Raw genomic sequence first — 16,021 nt, forward strand, 5'->3', positions numbered from 1 at the left:
AAATCTCTCTTAATTAAAACCTCACTATGTTGCATTGACCACAGTCTAAAAGGAGATTTCCCAAGCTAATTTCCCATGTTTTCCTGTATTTGGTGTGATTAACCCCTTAGACCATAAAATCTTTGAGATGTGGACTTCTTTGCTTTTGTGTCTTCAGTAATAACTACATGCAAAGTTTAATGAAAGCTGCATGAACGATCTACAACAGCTCTTAAGTAAAACCCACATTTAGCAAACCAGAAAGATTAATACAAGCACGGCATATTCGGCACTAACATTAGACGCTTACTAGTCCCTCCTCCAAATTGCAGAAAATGAAAGAAGCTAATAAAAATGTATATTGCACCGAAGTCTAAACGGGAGTTTTGTGTAAAGAAGAAGTTGTTTCTTGTAGCATAACACAGCACAACAATTTTATTTAGGCTTCTGGTGAGGAAAACCAAAATAACAGGAGTATGTGGAGCAAATGTGCACTTAAGACTTCTTGACATTTTAGCAACTGTCCCTTTCAGCTGTTGTCTTTGCCTCAGTTTTCCATAATCTTTTGAAAATAGTCTTCTTGGCTTTACAGTAACACTTCCTAACTGCTACTGTTAAAGTACATGAAGTGAAGAAATTGAGTGAAACATCCCTGGAAAACCTAGAACTGTTAGACCTCTGAAACAGAAATTTGCTGCCCTGTTAAGTTTAGAAATACTGAACAATTTAAATGGGCTGAAGTGGTTAAAAATAATTTAACGGTATGGTTACTGCATCTTGTACTGCCTCAGTGCTTAATATCTTGTCTTGTCTATCCAATGTTCCTTCTTACTGCTTATGTAAGAAGAAAATATGCTGGTGACAGTTCTCTTTACCTTAATGAAAATACTGAAATAAGTCCCTTCATAATGTTGTTCCTCAGAAAATATGAATGTATAGCACTGATCCTAAAAATTATAATGGGAAACTTCATTGGGAAAGCATTTCTTTAAAGTATGTAAATAGGTGTTGCTCTATAATCCAGTAGAGATACGGGAATTGAGATTTATTTTTTTCTTTTAAAAACAAATAGCCTGGATATCCAGAGCTAGAAGGAGGAAATTTTTGGACACCTTTTCATAGATGTAAAAATATCCTGTTGCTAAATTTCTAATAAGCTAGCAACCATCACTCTTCAAATTCTGCTGTGAGCTTACACTAGAGTTCTACTGCATTTCACTGCAAAGGGGCAACTGTCACTGTGTATATTTTCAGGATGAAAAGGCTATAAAAACCCTTTTGAGCTGTGTTAATTTTACCTTTGATTGTGGTTATCATTAAGCTGAACCTTTCCTGTTTAGAATGTGGCAGGGGGCTGGACTAGATGCAGCCCTACATTTCTTTGATTCTGTGAGCTAACTTTGTAAAATGAGTAGTTTACCTGCAGTCTAAAAATTCTGCTTTACAATAAAAGGATGTCAGACTTTCAGAACTGTCCACCTACCAGCTCATTTAGGCATGATTATGCAGCCAGATTGTCAAAAGTGCTCCGCATTCAACCACTCCCACTGTACTCTTTTGAAAATCTGATTCCTGTTGTGGGTGCTGAGCACTATCAAAAATCTGGTCTTCAATGGCTCAAGTGTTAGACCTATAATGGCAGGGTTTGGGAGTCACTCCTAAAATAATGCCTGTTTGCTTTCACTGTATAAACTCTGCATCTTTCTTTCATTTCAGATTGTGCAGATTCCCTTTTGTGGGGAAATCGAGTGTGAGGACTGGATCAAGAAAACTACTGCCAGGTAAACTGTGTAACTGTTGAATTTAAGAGAATTTACATTTAACTTTCAAGTTGGGTATCTGAGTATAAAACAACATGAAAGTAACATTCATGTAGAGCAGTGATACTCAGACCTCAGTGGTTCAGGAGCAAAATTAGCAATCAACATTATCCAAAAGAGCCCAGAAGTGTGAATTCATAATTTCATTTACTAATTACTATAAATTATTCTCACAGCAAAGTAGCTGACCAAGTATTGTTGTTTTATCAATTACAATTGGTTAGAATGTAAGAACAGCCACACTGGGTCAGACTGAAGGTCCATCTAGCCCAGTATCCTGTCTTCCAAAAGTGGCCAATGCCAGGTGCTTCAGAGGGAGTGAACAGAACAGATAATCATAAAGTGATCCATCCCCTGTCGCCCATTCCCAGCTTCTGGCAAACAGAGGCTAGGGACAGCCTGGTTAATAACGTAGTAAAAACATCCTGATTGGTTAATCATTAAATCACACAATGTTTTAATATCATGTGCTGCAAAGACCCACAGGAGGTGCATTAAAGAGCTACTTGCGGCTCACGAGCCTCGGTCTGAGTATCACTGCTTTAGGGAGACCCTCCACATAGGATTCTCACTCTTGGGTCTTATCTTGTACTGCAAGACAGGGCATTATTACTCCCTTAGCCCCAAAGTTTTTACCCAATGAAGTAATCACTATGTGTGAGATTTCTTTCTTGTAATTCTTTTGGGAATTAAGAATATTAAATTTGTTTTCTATTTCAGGGATCAAGATCTTGAACCTGGTGCCCCATCGATGGGAGCAAAAAGTCTCTGCATCCCCTTCAGACCTCTCTGCGAGCTGCAGCAGGGAGCCAAATGTGTCTGTGGCAAGAACCCTGCCAAGTTCTACACCGTCTTTGGTCGTAGTTACTAAGTTACTAGCAAAAACACCTTGTTCCTTATTTCTGAACTCAACTTTTTTTAATAAGACTGAAATCTCCCCAGATCTTATCAGTTTTGTGACTTTTTAAATAATTCAAAAAACAAAGCCATAAGAAAGCATAAAAAAAACCCCAGTCAGTCTTAGATTAGCAGTATTGCTGAGACTTTTCTGTAAACATCTCTAATAATAAATATGTATTGTGAGCTATAAAGTGGTTCTATCTTTATTTTTGTGTTTTATTTTGTGTTAGTGGAAAGATTTGGGTTTTCGTTGCTTGGTTTCTCTTTTGGTTGTGGGGAGTGAGTGTGCTTTCATGTACGCAAAACACAGATCTGTGAGGAAAAACCTGAAGTGTTGTAGATGATGTAACTAAACCAGGGTAATGGTTAAACTACTCTGCACCATGCGGAGTGTTTGTATATTGTAAAGTGATATGGTTTAGTTATAGCAAAGGACTGGGAGCTAGGAATTCGAAACCATGCTTGCCACTAACTTGCTAGGTGCCTGGCTTTGAACAACACGCTTAATTTCTGTTCCTCAATCTCTAAACTGGAGATGAAGTTTACTTGTCTCTCATTGGTATTGCAAGGGTTGCCGAATGTTAACCCTTGTAAAGTGCTTTGAAGATACAATGGTATTGAGTGTTGAATATTTTGTCATGTTTATATTTTGGCAAGTTCCCTCACAAATATCCTGTTTTTACTTCCATTCCTCTCTTCCATGTATAAGTCCTTTGAATGAGGCAGAGAGAGAGTAACATGGGTCAGAAAAGCCCCCAAACCAGTGTAATAGGATGAAGCCCCACCTCCACAGGGTGTTGCTCTGGAGACATGAAACTCCATCTCCAGTCTTAAGTTGGTTGGAGTTCAGTCCTTTGGTGTGAAGAGTGGGTGGAGCCAGCGAGATGCGCCCTGCTCTGACACTTCTGAGTGAAAATCTGCTTCTTGCACCAGTTTCCCGTGCACCTTCCCTTCACGATAGGGCTCTGATATATCGGAGGGAGGGAGGAATTAGCCAGTGGTAACATGGCTCACAAAAACTATGCTGCCAGGGTGGAGAAAGTGGCTAGGAGTGCAGTTCAGATGGCACAGGCTCAGCGGGCTTGTCCATTACATTCCTGTGAATCCTTGGCAGCTTTGGCTTCCAAACCCAGCATCCTGGAGGGAGAATCAGACAAAAACTCAGCAAACTTAAACTGGAGTTTTACCCTCCCACAGGCTTGTCTTCTGCATGTGTCTCCTGTGTTCCAAATTGATTGGGGTTATTTCTCATGCATAAAAATGTGAACTCTGGCAATCTTAGATGCAAAACTCACTTAGAGCCTTATCCCCAAACTTTTATAGCCTTCTCAGCTTTTCAAAAGGGAGTGAAATGCTATTTCCACTTCATGCGGATCCGTGATTTGGTCTCTTATTCAAAATGACTGAGTACAATACAATGGCTGCTTTTTATGGGAGACCAGCCAGGTTTCTCACTGTATGGAGCCTCCTAGAAGTACATGTATGTACCAATTACTGTTTCTTCCATACTATTTCAAACAATGGGAAAATTCTCTTTCGTGTACATCTGACAAGTTCTCCGCTCAAAAGAAAATTATGCTGATAAAACTTTGAAATCAAGCCCCATGGTTTTGTTTTTTGCAGAATTATAGCAATCAGGAGATGGTGATGGCATGTGCTGCTTCATGCATCAGTGGGATATGGGGTACTATTTGTATTTAAACTTGAAAATGGATTGGCTAGAAATACATATACACTAAGTAGTTTTCAAGTGAACATAGTAATTGCAATGTCAGATCAAATCAGTGGTATATCTAGTGTAGTATTGTCTCTGATAGTGGTCAGTACCAGGTTTCAGGGTAAGTTGTTTGTTTGTGGGGGTATTTTATGTGGACAATTGTAAACTGCTCAGAACAAAGTTTCTTCCTAATCCCTGTCTGTCAATAGTTGTCTTATGCTCTTGAAGTATTTGTATCTATCCCATTTCCAAAATCCCTTGCCCTCCACAAAAACCCCCTATCTGACATAACTGTGGATGTTCTATGTTGAGTCATTTTTAAAGTTGCAGTTGATCTTGACATATGCAACAATTCATATCTATGTTGTCCTTGCAGGAATCTACCCAGTAAGATATAATATTTATTGCTGTAGTGCCCAGAGGCTCCAATTGGAATTGGGAGATCCACACTGTTATAGAATAGATGCATATGAGGACACAGTGCCTGCCACATTATAAAGCTCTAATTATATTTGTTGTAAAACTTGCCATTTGATTATGATTCTGGACTCAAACTAATGTATATGGAAACTGGATTTTAGATCAAATTCGAAATATTGTATTATAATCCATTAATAGCTTGTTTGGTTAGCACTGTTCCTGCTTTCAACTATCAGCCTCTGTGATGGAGCTTAGAAGACAGGCTGAGGGTCTGCCAATTTTTTGCACAGCTTGAAAATAAAGCGCCTGAGAGCAGAATATAGAATTGCTGTACATGGGATTAGTGGGGGAGAAGATACGGTCTTTTCAAAGAGTGCAGAAAAGAGAAGGATCAGGTATTGCATCAGACTGCAATATATGACTGTACTTACTGGCAATTGAAACCTATTCACAAAGCATAGAATTTTTTTGGGTGAGATCAAAGCAATTTTCTTTTGCGACTAGATCAGTGTGGCATAGAGATACAGAAGAATCATCCCTGGTAGCACCTTTTATTCCTCCTGGCACCAAAGATTTCTGGGGATAAATCCTCCGTATGTCCAACCTTTTCTGGTAAACTAGTTGTTGAACTTGTTAGACTGGTTGCTATGGAGACACTAGTAATGACGTTGAGGTTGAGTTTTTTGCACTATAGGTGTCCTTAGATGCCCTAATCCTCCCATCAATTTGATATTGGGGGTGAAATTCTTATCCCCACTCTGGCCCCTCTATGCTGGGTAAAGGTGCTGAAGCAGCATAAAGGGAGGGGCTCTAAAAGTCCTGGAGAATCCCCCCCACTATAGGAATAGTGGAAAAAGCTGCAGTTTTTCTTCCAAGGACTTTCAGAAATCCCAGTATAGGTAGGGTTACCTGAGGTGGGAATCGGGATTGGAAGGGCAGGTTAGCAGTGGAACCAAAGTGCACAATCTTGCAGAGGTTGAGAAGCACAGCTGCCCATAACCATCAGGTGACAAGTGAGACAGAAGAACGACACGGAAGATCAAATAGAGCAAAAGTTACATTAGTAAGGACGCGTACCAGCAAGTTGCTGAACATCCTCAAGCTCCTGCTGAAGTGCCCCAGGGTATCCGCTCTAAAGGTTGGTTCAAATGTTAGAAGATGTTCTAAAATATGGAAGCTGCATCCAGGTTGCCTTTCCTTGGTTCTGCCCACCGCTTTTAGTGATCTCATAGGTGTGACACCGATTATCAATTATTTTGATTAAAGGGGCAGCATGCATTCAGTTATTTTGATCAGAGACGAGAATAAACGAAATACGTTGAAGGCATTGTTCTTAGAAATGAGCTGCTCTCAATCTGCCATAGGTTTGCTATGAAAACATAATGAGTCCGAAAGACCCCGGTCTTTTTCACAAGAGTAGTTTTCCGTGCACTTTTCTTCCTAATTATAGCAGCGTTGGAAGTGATGACTTCTCTGCAGTGCTCGTTACTGGCGGAGGGGGGGAGAGTCTTTGTTTCTGCGGTGAGGAAAAAGTTGCACATCTGGAAGCACCACTTGAGCTGTTCTGTAACACTTTTATGGAGAGACCGTTCCCATCCTGTTAGTATGAATTTGCCACTCTACTGGCACGCAAATCTGCAAACTCTTCTACCTTTTAAAAATGGTAAATCTGGACACATTGTAAAGAATAATCAGAAACAAGAGAGTCCACTAAACCTGATGAAATGACATTGTCTGCCATTATAATGGAATTTCCGATCCCTTAACTGCAGTAAGTGCAGGACAAGAAAACTGAAGCAGCCCTAACCATCTGACAATCTGAATAAAATAATGTTGTGGGTTGATGAGAGAAATATTGTAATGTTTGTGTATCACCCATCACTTACTGGACAGAATCAGAAAACTTGGCTGTCAGAGGATCTAATTTGCTATTTGCGGCTGGAGAAATGCCTTTAATTCAAGGGGCTGCTTCTGGGGTAGGTGGATCTGAGTCCTATCCTGACTTGTTGCTATAACATATTCTGTTGTGCAACATAGTGATGACTGTAAAATCAGTTCATTCCCTGAGAGAATCCTTAATGAAACATGGTAAATCAAACTAATTAAGCATGAAACATGGTCAATTAAACCAACATCCGATTTAGTTCAGGAAGCTGGGTCCCTGGTAAACTCTCTGTCCATAATGCACAGCTTGCTGCAATGATTCAAACTTCTGGAAGTGTTCCAGCTCCTTGCCCCCTGAAGGCAAAACAAAAAGCATAGGGCCAGTTAAGACGTTAGCTAAAAGGTTTTTCATAGAACATGGTCGATCCTCACTCAAAGGAGTCTTCATCCTGTTGCAGGCTTTCCTTTTTGGTTCAGAGTAACTTAGCTTTTCTGGACTTGAATAGGAATACCACCTATTTTTGGAAAGGACATGGAGATTGATCATGAAAGAGGCTAGGAGGTAAACCCTTCAGCAATGTGGGGATCATGCTTGTGAATTCTACATCACAAATAACCCCACGAAAGGAACAGATAATGGAAATGTGAGGAAGTAGGTTATAGTTTCCTTGCAATGGGTCACTGATACAAAATCTTGAAATAGCACTTGGGTTGTGTTTGGAGTCCAACCTTCACTGGTTGATTAATGGTGTCCCCACTTCCCTCTTGCTGAGCTCGTTGTGTGTCTCCTGCAGCCACAGTGAGAACCCCTTAAGTTAAAGGGAAGCCTCCTGCAAGCGGAGTTGTGTTGTTTCTCTCCTGAAAGTTCTCTCGGAAACACCATGCCATTCTGAATTAAATACCTACCTCTTTCCTCTGCTCTGACTGTCCAAACCTGGATGCCCTGTGTCTGTCTTTATCCGTTCTGATGAATACCAAAGAAAATTAAATGTAAATTTATGAGATTTGTAGAATGAAAAACACTTTCACAGTGCCCAGCATCATATAATAATGAACCACAGGGAAAAGAGAACCATGGCAAAACCACAGGAGAAACAAATTTCAGTGTACAGGTTTCAGAGTAGCAGCCGTGTTAGTCTGTATTTGCAAAAAGAAAAGGAGTACTAGTGGCACCTTAGAGACTTTATTTGAGCATAAGCTTTCGTGAGCTACAGCTCACTTCATCGGATGCAGTACATTGTACTCACTGGAATGAGCCAAAGCCTCTTGGACAGAGGATGGCTGGGACAGCAGCCAAGTTCAGAACTAGTTGTGGGTCAGCTACAAGCACTCCCTTATAACTTATCCACTGTATCCAACAACAATTGCTTATCCCAGTAAGAGAGTTAGCATATTAGGGGGGTGCTAGTTTTCCATCCCATAACTTTCCAACTTTCTTTGGGGCTCCAAAAAACTTCAGCGTTTCTCTGCTCAGTTCAGGTATGTGGTATAGATTTCGTGTTTGTGTGTGTGTGTATATATATTTTTTTATTTTTTTATTTTTTTATATATAGTGTGTGTGTGTGTGTGTGTATATGTGTGTGTATATATATATGTGTATATGTATATGTGTATGTGTATATGTGTATATGTATATTTTTTTAATAAAGCTCTAGGACTTCTGCCTCATTCAGAAAGTGTCATCAAACCAGTATCTAGGCTCCTAGGAGAAGAGTAAGGAGATGCTGTGAACATTGTAGCATGAATATTCTCTCACTTTGTCTCACTGCTTGGAAACTTCACGTACAGTATTTTGCACAAGTTCCAGAACGGATTAAATCTTTACCAAAAACCAAGTAAAATAACTTTTAGGGTTTTTTCCGTACCCAACACTTTCTAGGTAAATACTTTTAAGATCAGCTGTCCCACAGTCTCTCACTGCTAAAGTGACAATGCCCAGTATTAGAAAAAGGAAGTAACTATTTTGATAGCGGGATCCATTATATTTAGAGATTTCAGGTGATCTGTTCAAATCCAGGTCTTGCTTTAGGTCCATCACTAACTATTAACACCTCAGGGTGGGATTTTCTAAAGCACTCAGCTTTGGCCTAACTCTGCTCCCAAGGAAATCAGTCTGAGCCCTTTTTCAAAATCCCACTGTTAATTTCTTCTGTGTAGTAAAGCATTATTGTGCTTTATGGGAAGAAACAGCACACTTCAAATACAGCTAGAACACTAGAAGTAATGTTTGGAAACAGATGATATAAAACAAAAACTTTAGCAGTAATAATCACAGGTATCAGTTTTGTAATTAGTTCAACCAGGTACTGAGCAGGGTACAGGGTAGTACTTGTAATAAACTGGCCCTAGATGAAAATGTACCAACTGGAATGTAAACATGAATTAAGCTTTGTAACTGAGGGAACTGAAATGTGAATGGATCAACCAATGAATAACAGCAATATAAACATTATTTTCAGGTCCACAGAACACCAGGGTAGCTGTCAAAAGGGTTGATGAGAAGTTTGGGAAGTGGAGGAAAATTAAATGCACCATAGCCCCTAGAACAGAGTGACAGGTGAACAGCAAAAGCCATAGGTTGATTCAGTGGTGGAACAATCAGCAAACAAATGTTAATCCTGGTGGTGGGTTCTGATAAATACCTGCAAACGGGGTTAAACAAGATCGATATTTCACTTATCCCTTAACATGAGCAGAAAATGATAGATGGGAACTGGAGATGAACTTTCTGACTGCAAGATAATTCACCTCAGTCAAAATGTATGCCTGCAATGGCACACCCTGGTTATTAACCATCCAACATTATTGTTGTTTTATCCATATTTGACTGTACTTTATGCTGTTTTCTTCCTCCCTTATCTCATGACTAAACTCATGTGTACACAAATGGCCAATTTAAGTTTTAAAAAAGGATTGTAAAATCTTCAGGGCAGGCATGTTGTCATCTTTTATGTCTATCACTTAGCATACTTCTGGCTGCTTTATTTTCTTTACAGGAATCATTGAGCTGAGTGCACACACGGACACGCATTTGCCATGAGAATTCAAAAGGGGGACCCATTGAAAGGCTTCCCGTTCTCCTAGCTATGCAGGAGCAGGTTATTTTGATTTAGAACTGGGGTTAGCCCCAGGATTCCTACATTCCTTCTCTTGTAGTTGGTAAGAGGTTTATAAGCAGAAAATAACTCCCAGTGCATACAATTCTGGATTCTATTAATACTCAGCTTGCACATTTGGGGGCCAAACCTGTAGGAAATGGCCTCCAAGTACACAGTTTTTGAGGATTAATACCTGTGCATGTAATTGGTAGAATTTCCCATCTGCACATGCAGGTGTTAATCCTTGAAATGGGTGTATGCAAAAATCGGGGCTCAACTAAGGCCTTTGTGAAAACTTGGCTTTTGGAGAATGTCTTCATCTCTAACAGCTCTCTGGCATGGCATTTTCACTCTGTTCATAACAAACTGTATTTAGCTGTCCCACACTACAGACCTCAAATTACCTGTATTCCACAGACACATGGATAATACTATAAATGGTTGCTAACAGGAATGGCTTAATAATAAACAAATTTTCTATCACCTTTCTAATATAGGTGCATCTCATCATGTAAAGCTTTCTGCTCCACCAATGGTTCTTGTGGTCCTATATTTGGGCCTCCCTCATGCTTGAAAGCTATGATACTGGTGGTGGCAGCTAACTAAAGATGCTCTTGGTATTGGGGTTCAGTCTGGTGTGTGTCTTCCCCTCATTTTATTTGTAATAAATGAAAACAATCCCCATAGAGTGGCATATTAGAAGAGTGGAGATAGAGCATTACAGCAGCTGTCACATGATCAGCTGTTGCTAAACTGCCCTTTAAACTGATTTTATTGTTTTAGTGCATCTTATAAAAGTGACTTCCAAACGTGAGTAGCACTGAGGTAAAAGGAGGAGTTGCAGAGCTGTAGCCGCGAACTCTTCTGCTGCTGCTTGTAGAGACCAGACTAACCACAGGATAAGAGAGAGTACAGAAATGGGACGTTACTCAGGAAGAAGCAGCCGGCTCATCTTAATGTGCGTTGTGAGCCTTGTGCTTTTTGTGGTGGAGATATCAGTAGCATACATTGGTAATTCCCTGTCTCTAGCTTCTGATGCTTTTGCCGTCCTATCTCACTTCATCTCCATGGTTATTGGTTTACTCAGCGTCCGGTTCAGCCGCATCAGGTGGCACAAGAAGAGCACGTTTGGCTTCTCCCGGGCAGATGTGGTAGGTGCCTTTGGCAATTCCATCTTTGCCACTGTTCTGATGTTCAGCATCCTCATTGAGGCAATTAAGAGGTATCTCAATCCACAGAAGACCGAAGAGGCACTGATTGTCCTCATTGTTGGACTTGTAGGTCTATTCTTCAATGTGCTAAACTATGTTGTCTTTATGGACTGCTGTTACTGTGAGGCATCTGTTGTCCAAGAAGACATTGAAACAGGTAAATAAGCTAATGAACTTTCTAGACTGTCCAAAACCAGCCTTCCAAAGCACTATTTGACAATTAGCCTGGTGACCACTTGCTATTTCTTTGTGATGAGCAAGTAAAATAATTTTTTCACAATAATTTTGGTAATGGTGGGGAGTAGATAGATATTCATGCTTATTTTACAAGGCTTCTATCGCCACATTTGCTTCCTAATACATGTCTGAAGTAAATGGTGTCCCAATGATGTAGCTGACCTTTGGTAAGCCATCAAGCAATGAGCAAGTGGGGAAAATTCTCTTTTTTCTGTGTTGCCAAATTGGAATCGGGGTCTATCATTGTCCTATTGAGAAATGAATTGTCCAGATTTATCAGAAAGTCAGTGCTTGAGAGATGCTGATCACCCCTTGGCTTAATTGAGAACTGTGAATGCTCAGCATCTCTGAGGTTATCACCAGTGAGCAAGCAGGGATAATTGTAAATACTGCAACAAAGCTGTAATAGTTTTTGTCCAAGACACATCTGAGAAGTGTTTAGGGTTTGTAAGCCAAGATAAAGAACTGACTAATGGCAAGAGGAGAATTCTAAGCCTACCAATTTATTAAATCGTTTAAAGAAAGATGTTTTTAAAAAGTCTGCAATTTGTTTTACCAGAGCTTACTGCAGAGGTGCTGTTTGTTATAGCAGATGTAGTGAGTTTAGGAGACTCAAAAAGAGCTAGTAAGATGCATGATTTACAGATTGACAAATTGGGAAAGAAATATGGATTTTCTATTTAAATCTCTCTCCTCCCAATGAACGTTCTGTTTACATTGTGATTACCAAGAGTAGTACCATGGAGTCCTAGGTGCTGCGCAAACACAGAACGAAACAACTGTTCTTGCTCCAAAGAGCTTACAGTCTTAGTACTGTATTAGAGAAGAGAAAACAGATGAACAGACAGAGTGAAAAGAAACAATGAGACAATGTTGGTCAGCATGATAGTACACCTGGCGCAAACCATTCACCACGCTCGGCAAAGAACTTACAGAAGGTGTTTTTGACAAAGTGGCACAGAGGAGCTACCGTATTTTCATTTATTTTCTTAGAAGATTTTTTTAATGTTTAAAAGAGAATTTTCCCTCATTTGCTCTTAATTTTTTAGAGCAGCTAATCTATTCTATTTGACTAAAGGTGGCAAGATCCCCCCCTTTAAAAATAAAATTATTAAAATGAGAGGGGGAATATACATTTGATAGAAATTCTGCATTGATCGATCATCATCTTGGGGAGAAAGCTGAAATACACAGTGGGATAAAGCAACTGGTTTTATAAACCATGTTCTAGATGAGGTAAGATGTTGGCTTTAAAGAAACAGACAAGTGCTGTTGAAATCTTTATTATAAGGTCCCATCTACACTGTCACCTCTTACCCACTCCTACCCCCCAAAAACCCTGTGAAAACAGTCGTGTAACACGGTTGTGGCTAAAATCATAGCTGACTCTATGGATTGGCATGGGAGGGGGGGATCCAAAAATTATGCAAGGGAGATATGTTTTAAACTTGTCTAAATATAGAGAAATCATGCTTTGGTTTCACACATTTGTTATTTCCGTCTACGAATGCAAGAATAAATCTTGTTTATAGCATGGTTTGTCCACAACTGTTAGTATCATGCTTATAGATTGGGACTCTAACAGTTTCTTTCCTAGTGTAGACAAAGACTTATTATGCATCCCTCGCTGCATATAAATTGTCATCAGAGATACTCATCTAAAAGTCCAGGCACTAAACATTAAAGGGATAGACACAGACTGAATTTGGCCCAAAGGTTTCAGTTAACACCATTATTATTTCCCATTTCAGCTTTCTGTGCTAGAAACTGATGTTTTCTATTGTATATTTATTTGCATTCTTAATCTTTTGTGTGTTTCCAGTTGATGTGCAGGTTATTTCGGTTCATTGCTAAAGACCCACTGATGTCTCCTAGTCACTTTTGTAAAAGAATTCTGGCCCAACTCTCTCAAATTCTGCGCACACACTTACTGGTGCATATTATTCATTTGCATTCACAACTATGACAATTTGAGCCTCTGCTAGCCAGATAGTCTCCATACATGCTTAATTTGAATTTGCAGGGATATTTAACACCAGCTTTGTTACTTTAGGGCTCCATCAGATTCTGCTGCTTGTTCTGCACCAGAAATTCTAGTCCTAAATTTGTGATGGCATAATAGTTTTTTTTCAGGAATGACTGTCATCCCAAGCAGAGCACAATGACTTCAGGTGAATAATGAGCAACAGATAAGTGATTAAAATTGAAGGCAGATATTTTCAAAAAGAAGTAGGGGACTTGGCTTCACATTGAAATTAAAGGGAGCTGTGTGGCTAAATCCCCCAGTAAACTTTTTTGAAATCTCAGTCAAAGGTACTGGTTTTTATAAAATGCTTAAGTTGGAAAAGACGATCCACTGCTCGCCATTCCTTCAAATAAAAACATAGGGCCAAATTCAACTCTGGGAAATACAGTGTAACTCCCATTGACTTCAGTGGGATTTCAGTGGCTTAAGCTGGGTCTGAATTTGGTCCATGTACTGTAGGCAAAATTTGTAAATGGTCTGTTTTTGTTTTTCTGTTTTCTATAACATGGCAGTGGTTCTTGGAATAACACAGACGCAAATCTTTTTCAAAAACAAGATGATATGTTACAATTTATACTGAGAACCACTGTCTGTTTTCAGAAAAGGAGGACTTGTGGCACCTTAGAGACTAACAAATTTATTTGAGCATAAGCTTTCGTGAGCTACAGCTCACTTCATCGGATGCATTCAGTGGAAAATACAGTGGGGAGATTTATATACACAGAGAACGTGAAACAATGGGTGTTACCATACACACTGTAAGGACAGTGATCAGGTAAGGTGAGCTATTACCAGCAGGAGAGTGGGGGGGGAAGGGAACCTGTTGCAGTGATAATCAAGGTGGGCCATTTCCAGCAGTTGACAAGAACGTCTGAGGAACAGCGGGGGAGGGGGGGAATAAACATGGGGAAATAGTTTTACTTTGTGTAATGACCCATCCACTCCCAGTCTTTATTCAAGCCTAACTTAATTGAATCCAGTTTGCAAATTAATTCCAATTCAGCAGTCTCTCGTTGGAGTATGTTTTTGAAGTTTTTTTTGTTGAAGAATTGCCACTTTTAGCTCTAATCGAGTGACCAAAGAGATTGAAGTGTTCTCCGACTGGTTTTTGAATGTTATAATTCTCGATGTCTGATTTGTGTCCATTTATTCTTTTACGTAGAGACTGTCCAGTTTGGCCAATGTACATGGCAGAGGGGCATTGCTGGCACATGATGGCATATATCACATTGGTAGATGTGCAGGTGAACGAGTCTCTGATAGTGTGGCTGATGTGATTAGGCCCTATGATGGTGTCCCCTGAATAGATATGTGGACACAGTTGGCAACGGGCTTTGTTGCAAGGTTAGGTTCCTGGGTTTGTGGTTCTGTTGTGTGGTGTGTGCATGCTGGTGAGTATTTGCTTCAGGTTGGGGGGCTGTCTGTAAGCAAGGACTGGTCTGTCTCCCAAGATCTGCGAGAGCGATGGATCGTCCTTCAGGATAGGTTGTAGATCCTTGATGATGCGTTGGAGAGGTTTTAGTTGGGGGCTGAAGGTGCTGGCTAGTGGCGTTCTGCTATTTTCTTTGGTGGGCCCGTCCTGTAGTAGGTAACTTCTGGGTATTCTTCTGGCTCTGTCAATCTGTTTCTTCACTTCAGCAGGTGGGTATTGTAGTTGTAAGAACGCTTGATAGAGCTCTTGTAGGTGTTTGTCTCTGTCTGAGGGGTTGGAGCAAATGCGGTTGTATCGTAGAGCTTGGCTGTAGATAATGGATCGTATGGTGTGGTCTGGTGAATTGGAATTAATTTGCAAACTGGTTACAATTAACTTAGGCTTGAAATAAAGACTGGGAGTGGATGGGTCATTACACAAAGTAAAAATATTTCCCCATGAAGAAAAGGAGTACTTGTGGCACCTTAGAGACTAACAAATTTATTTGAGCATAAGCTTTCGTGAGCTACAGCTCACTTCATCTGATGAAGTGAGCTGTAGCTCATGAAAGCTTATGCTCAAATAAATTTGTTAGTCTCTAAGGTGCCACAAGTACTCCTTTTCTTTTTGCGAATGCAGACGAACACGGCTGCTACTCTGAAACCTGTCGTCATTTCCCCATGTTTACCCACCCCCAGGCTGTTCCTCAGACATTCTTGTCAATTGCTGGAAATTGCCCACCTTGATTATCACTACAAAAGGTTCTCCCCCCCCGCACCCCCCTCAGCTCTCCTGCTGGTAATAGCTCACCTTACCTGATCACTCTCTTTTGATGGGAGGGGGCTACTTTTCTTTCTGCAGTGTGTATGGTAACACCCATTGTTTCATGTTCTCTGTGTATATAAATCTCCCCACTGTATCTTCCACTGAATGCATCCGATGAAGTGAGCTGTAGCTCACGAAAGCTTATGCTCAAATAAATTTGTTAGTCTCTAAGGTGCCACAAGTCCTCCTTTTCTTTTTGTGGATACAGACTAACATGGCTGCTACTCTGAAAACTGTCTGTTTTATCTTTCATCCCTTTTCTTCTGCCTTTTGCAGGTTCATAGCCTCGCTGAAAAATTCAAACTTATTTTCTCTAAGAATAAATACATAGGATCCTATTTTGATTAAACTAAAAGAATTAAAGATGCTTATTTTTAAATGGAGTTCTACTCTGAAAAGTGCCAGTGTATATGTATAAAATCTATCTATATCTATATATAATGAATACATGGGAGTTCCATATCTCTCTTGATAGTTTTCTATATTAAATGTG

The 16,021-nt window shown here is 40.0% G+C and overlaps 2 protein-coding genes across 7 annotated transcripts in view; both read left to right on the plus strand.

The window, feature by feature from the left end:
* EPRS1 (glutamyl-prolyl-tRNA synthetase 1) overlaps positions 1–2,834 on the plus strand; it is a 60,303-nt gene extending 57,469 nt beyond the window's left edge. For all 6 annotated transcript variants that reach the window (XM_074949236.1, XM_074949238.1, XM_074949237.1 and 3 more), the window contains 2 exons: positions 1,696–1,760; positions 2,520–2,834. In XM_074949236.1, the coding sequence (XP_074805337.1) occupies positions 1,696–1,760; positions 2,520–2,670 (216 nt within the window). In that variant the 3' untranslated portion in view covers positions 2,671–2,834. The remainder of the gene's footprint in view (positions 1–1,695; positions 1,761–2,519) is intronic.
* Positions 2,835–10,735: 7,901 nt separating this feature from the next.
* The window catches only part of SLC30A10 (solute carrier family 30 member 10), a 30,951-nt gene continuing 25,665 nt past the window's right edge, over positions 10,736–16,021 (plus strand). The window contains exon 1 of the mRNA XM_074949244.1: positions 10,736–11,186. Coding sequence (XP_074805345.1) covers positions 10,736–11,186 — 451 coding nt within the window. The remainder of the gene's footprint in view (positions 11,187–16,021) is intronic.

This window comes from Natator depressus, chromosome 3 (assembly GCF_965152275.1).
Source record: "Natator depressus isolate rNatDep1 chromosome 3, rNatDep2.hap1, whole genome shotgun sequence".
Taxonomy (NCBI): Eukaryota; Metazoa; Chordata; order Testudines; family Cheloniidae; genus Natator; species Natator depressus.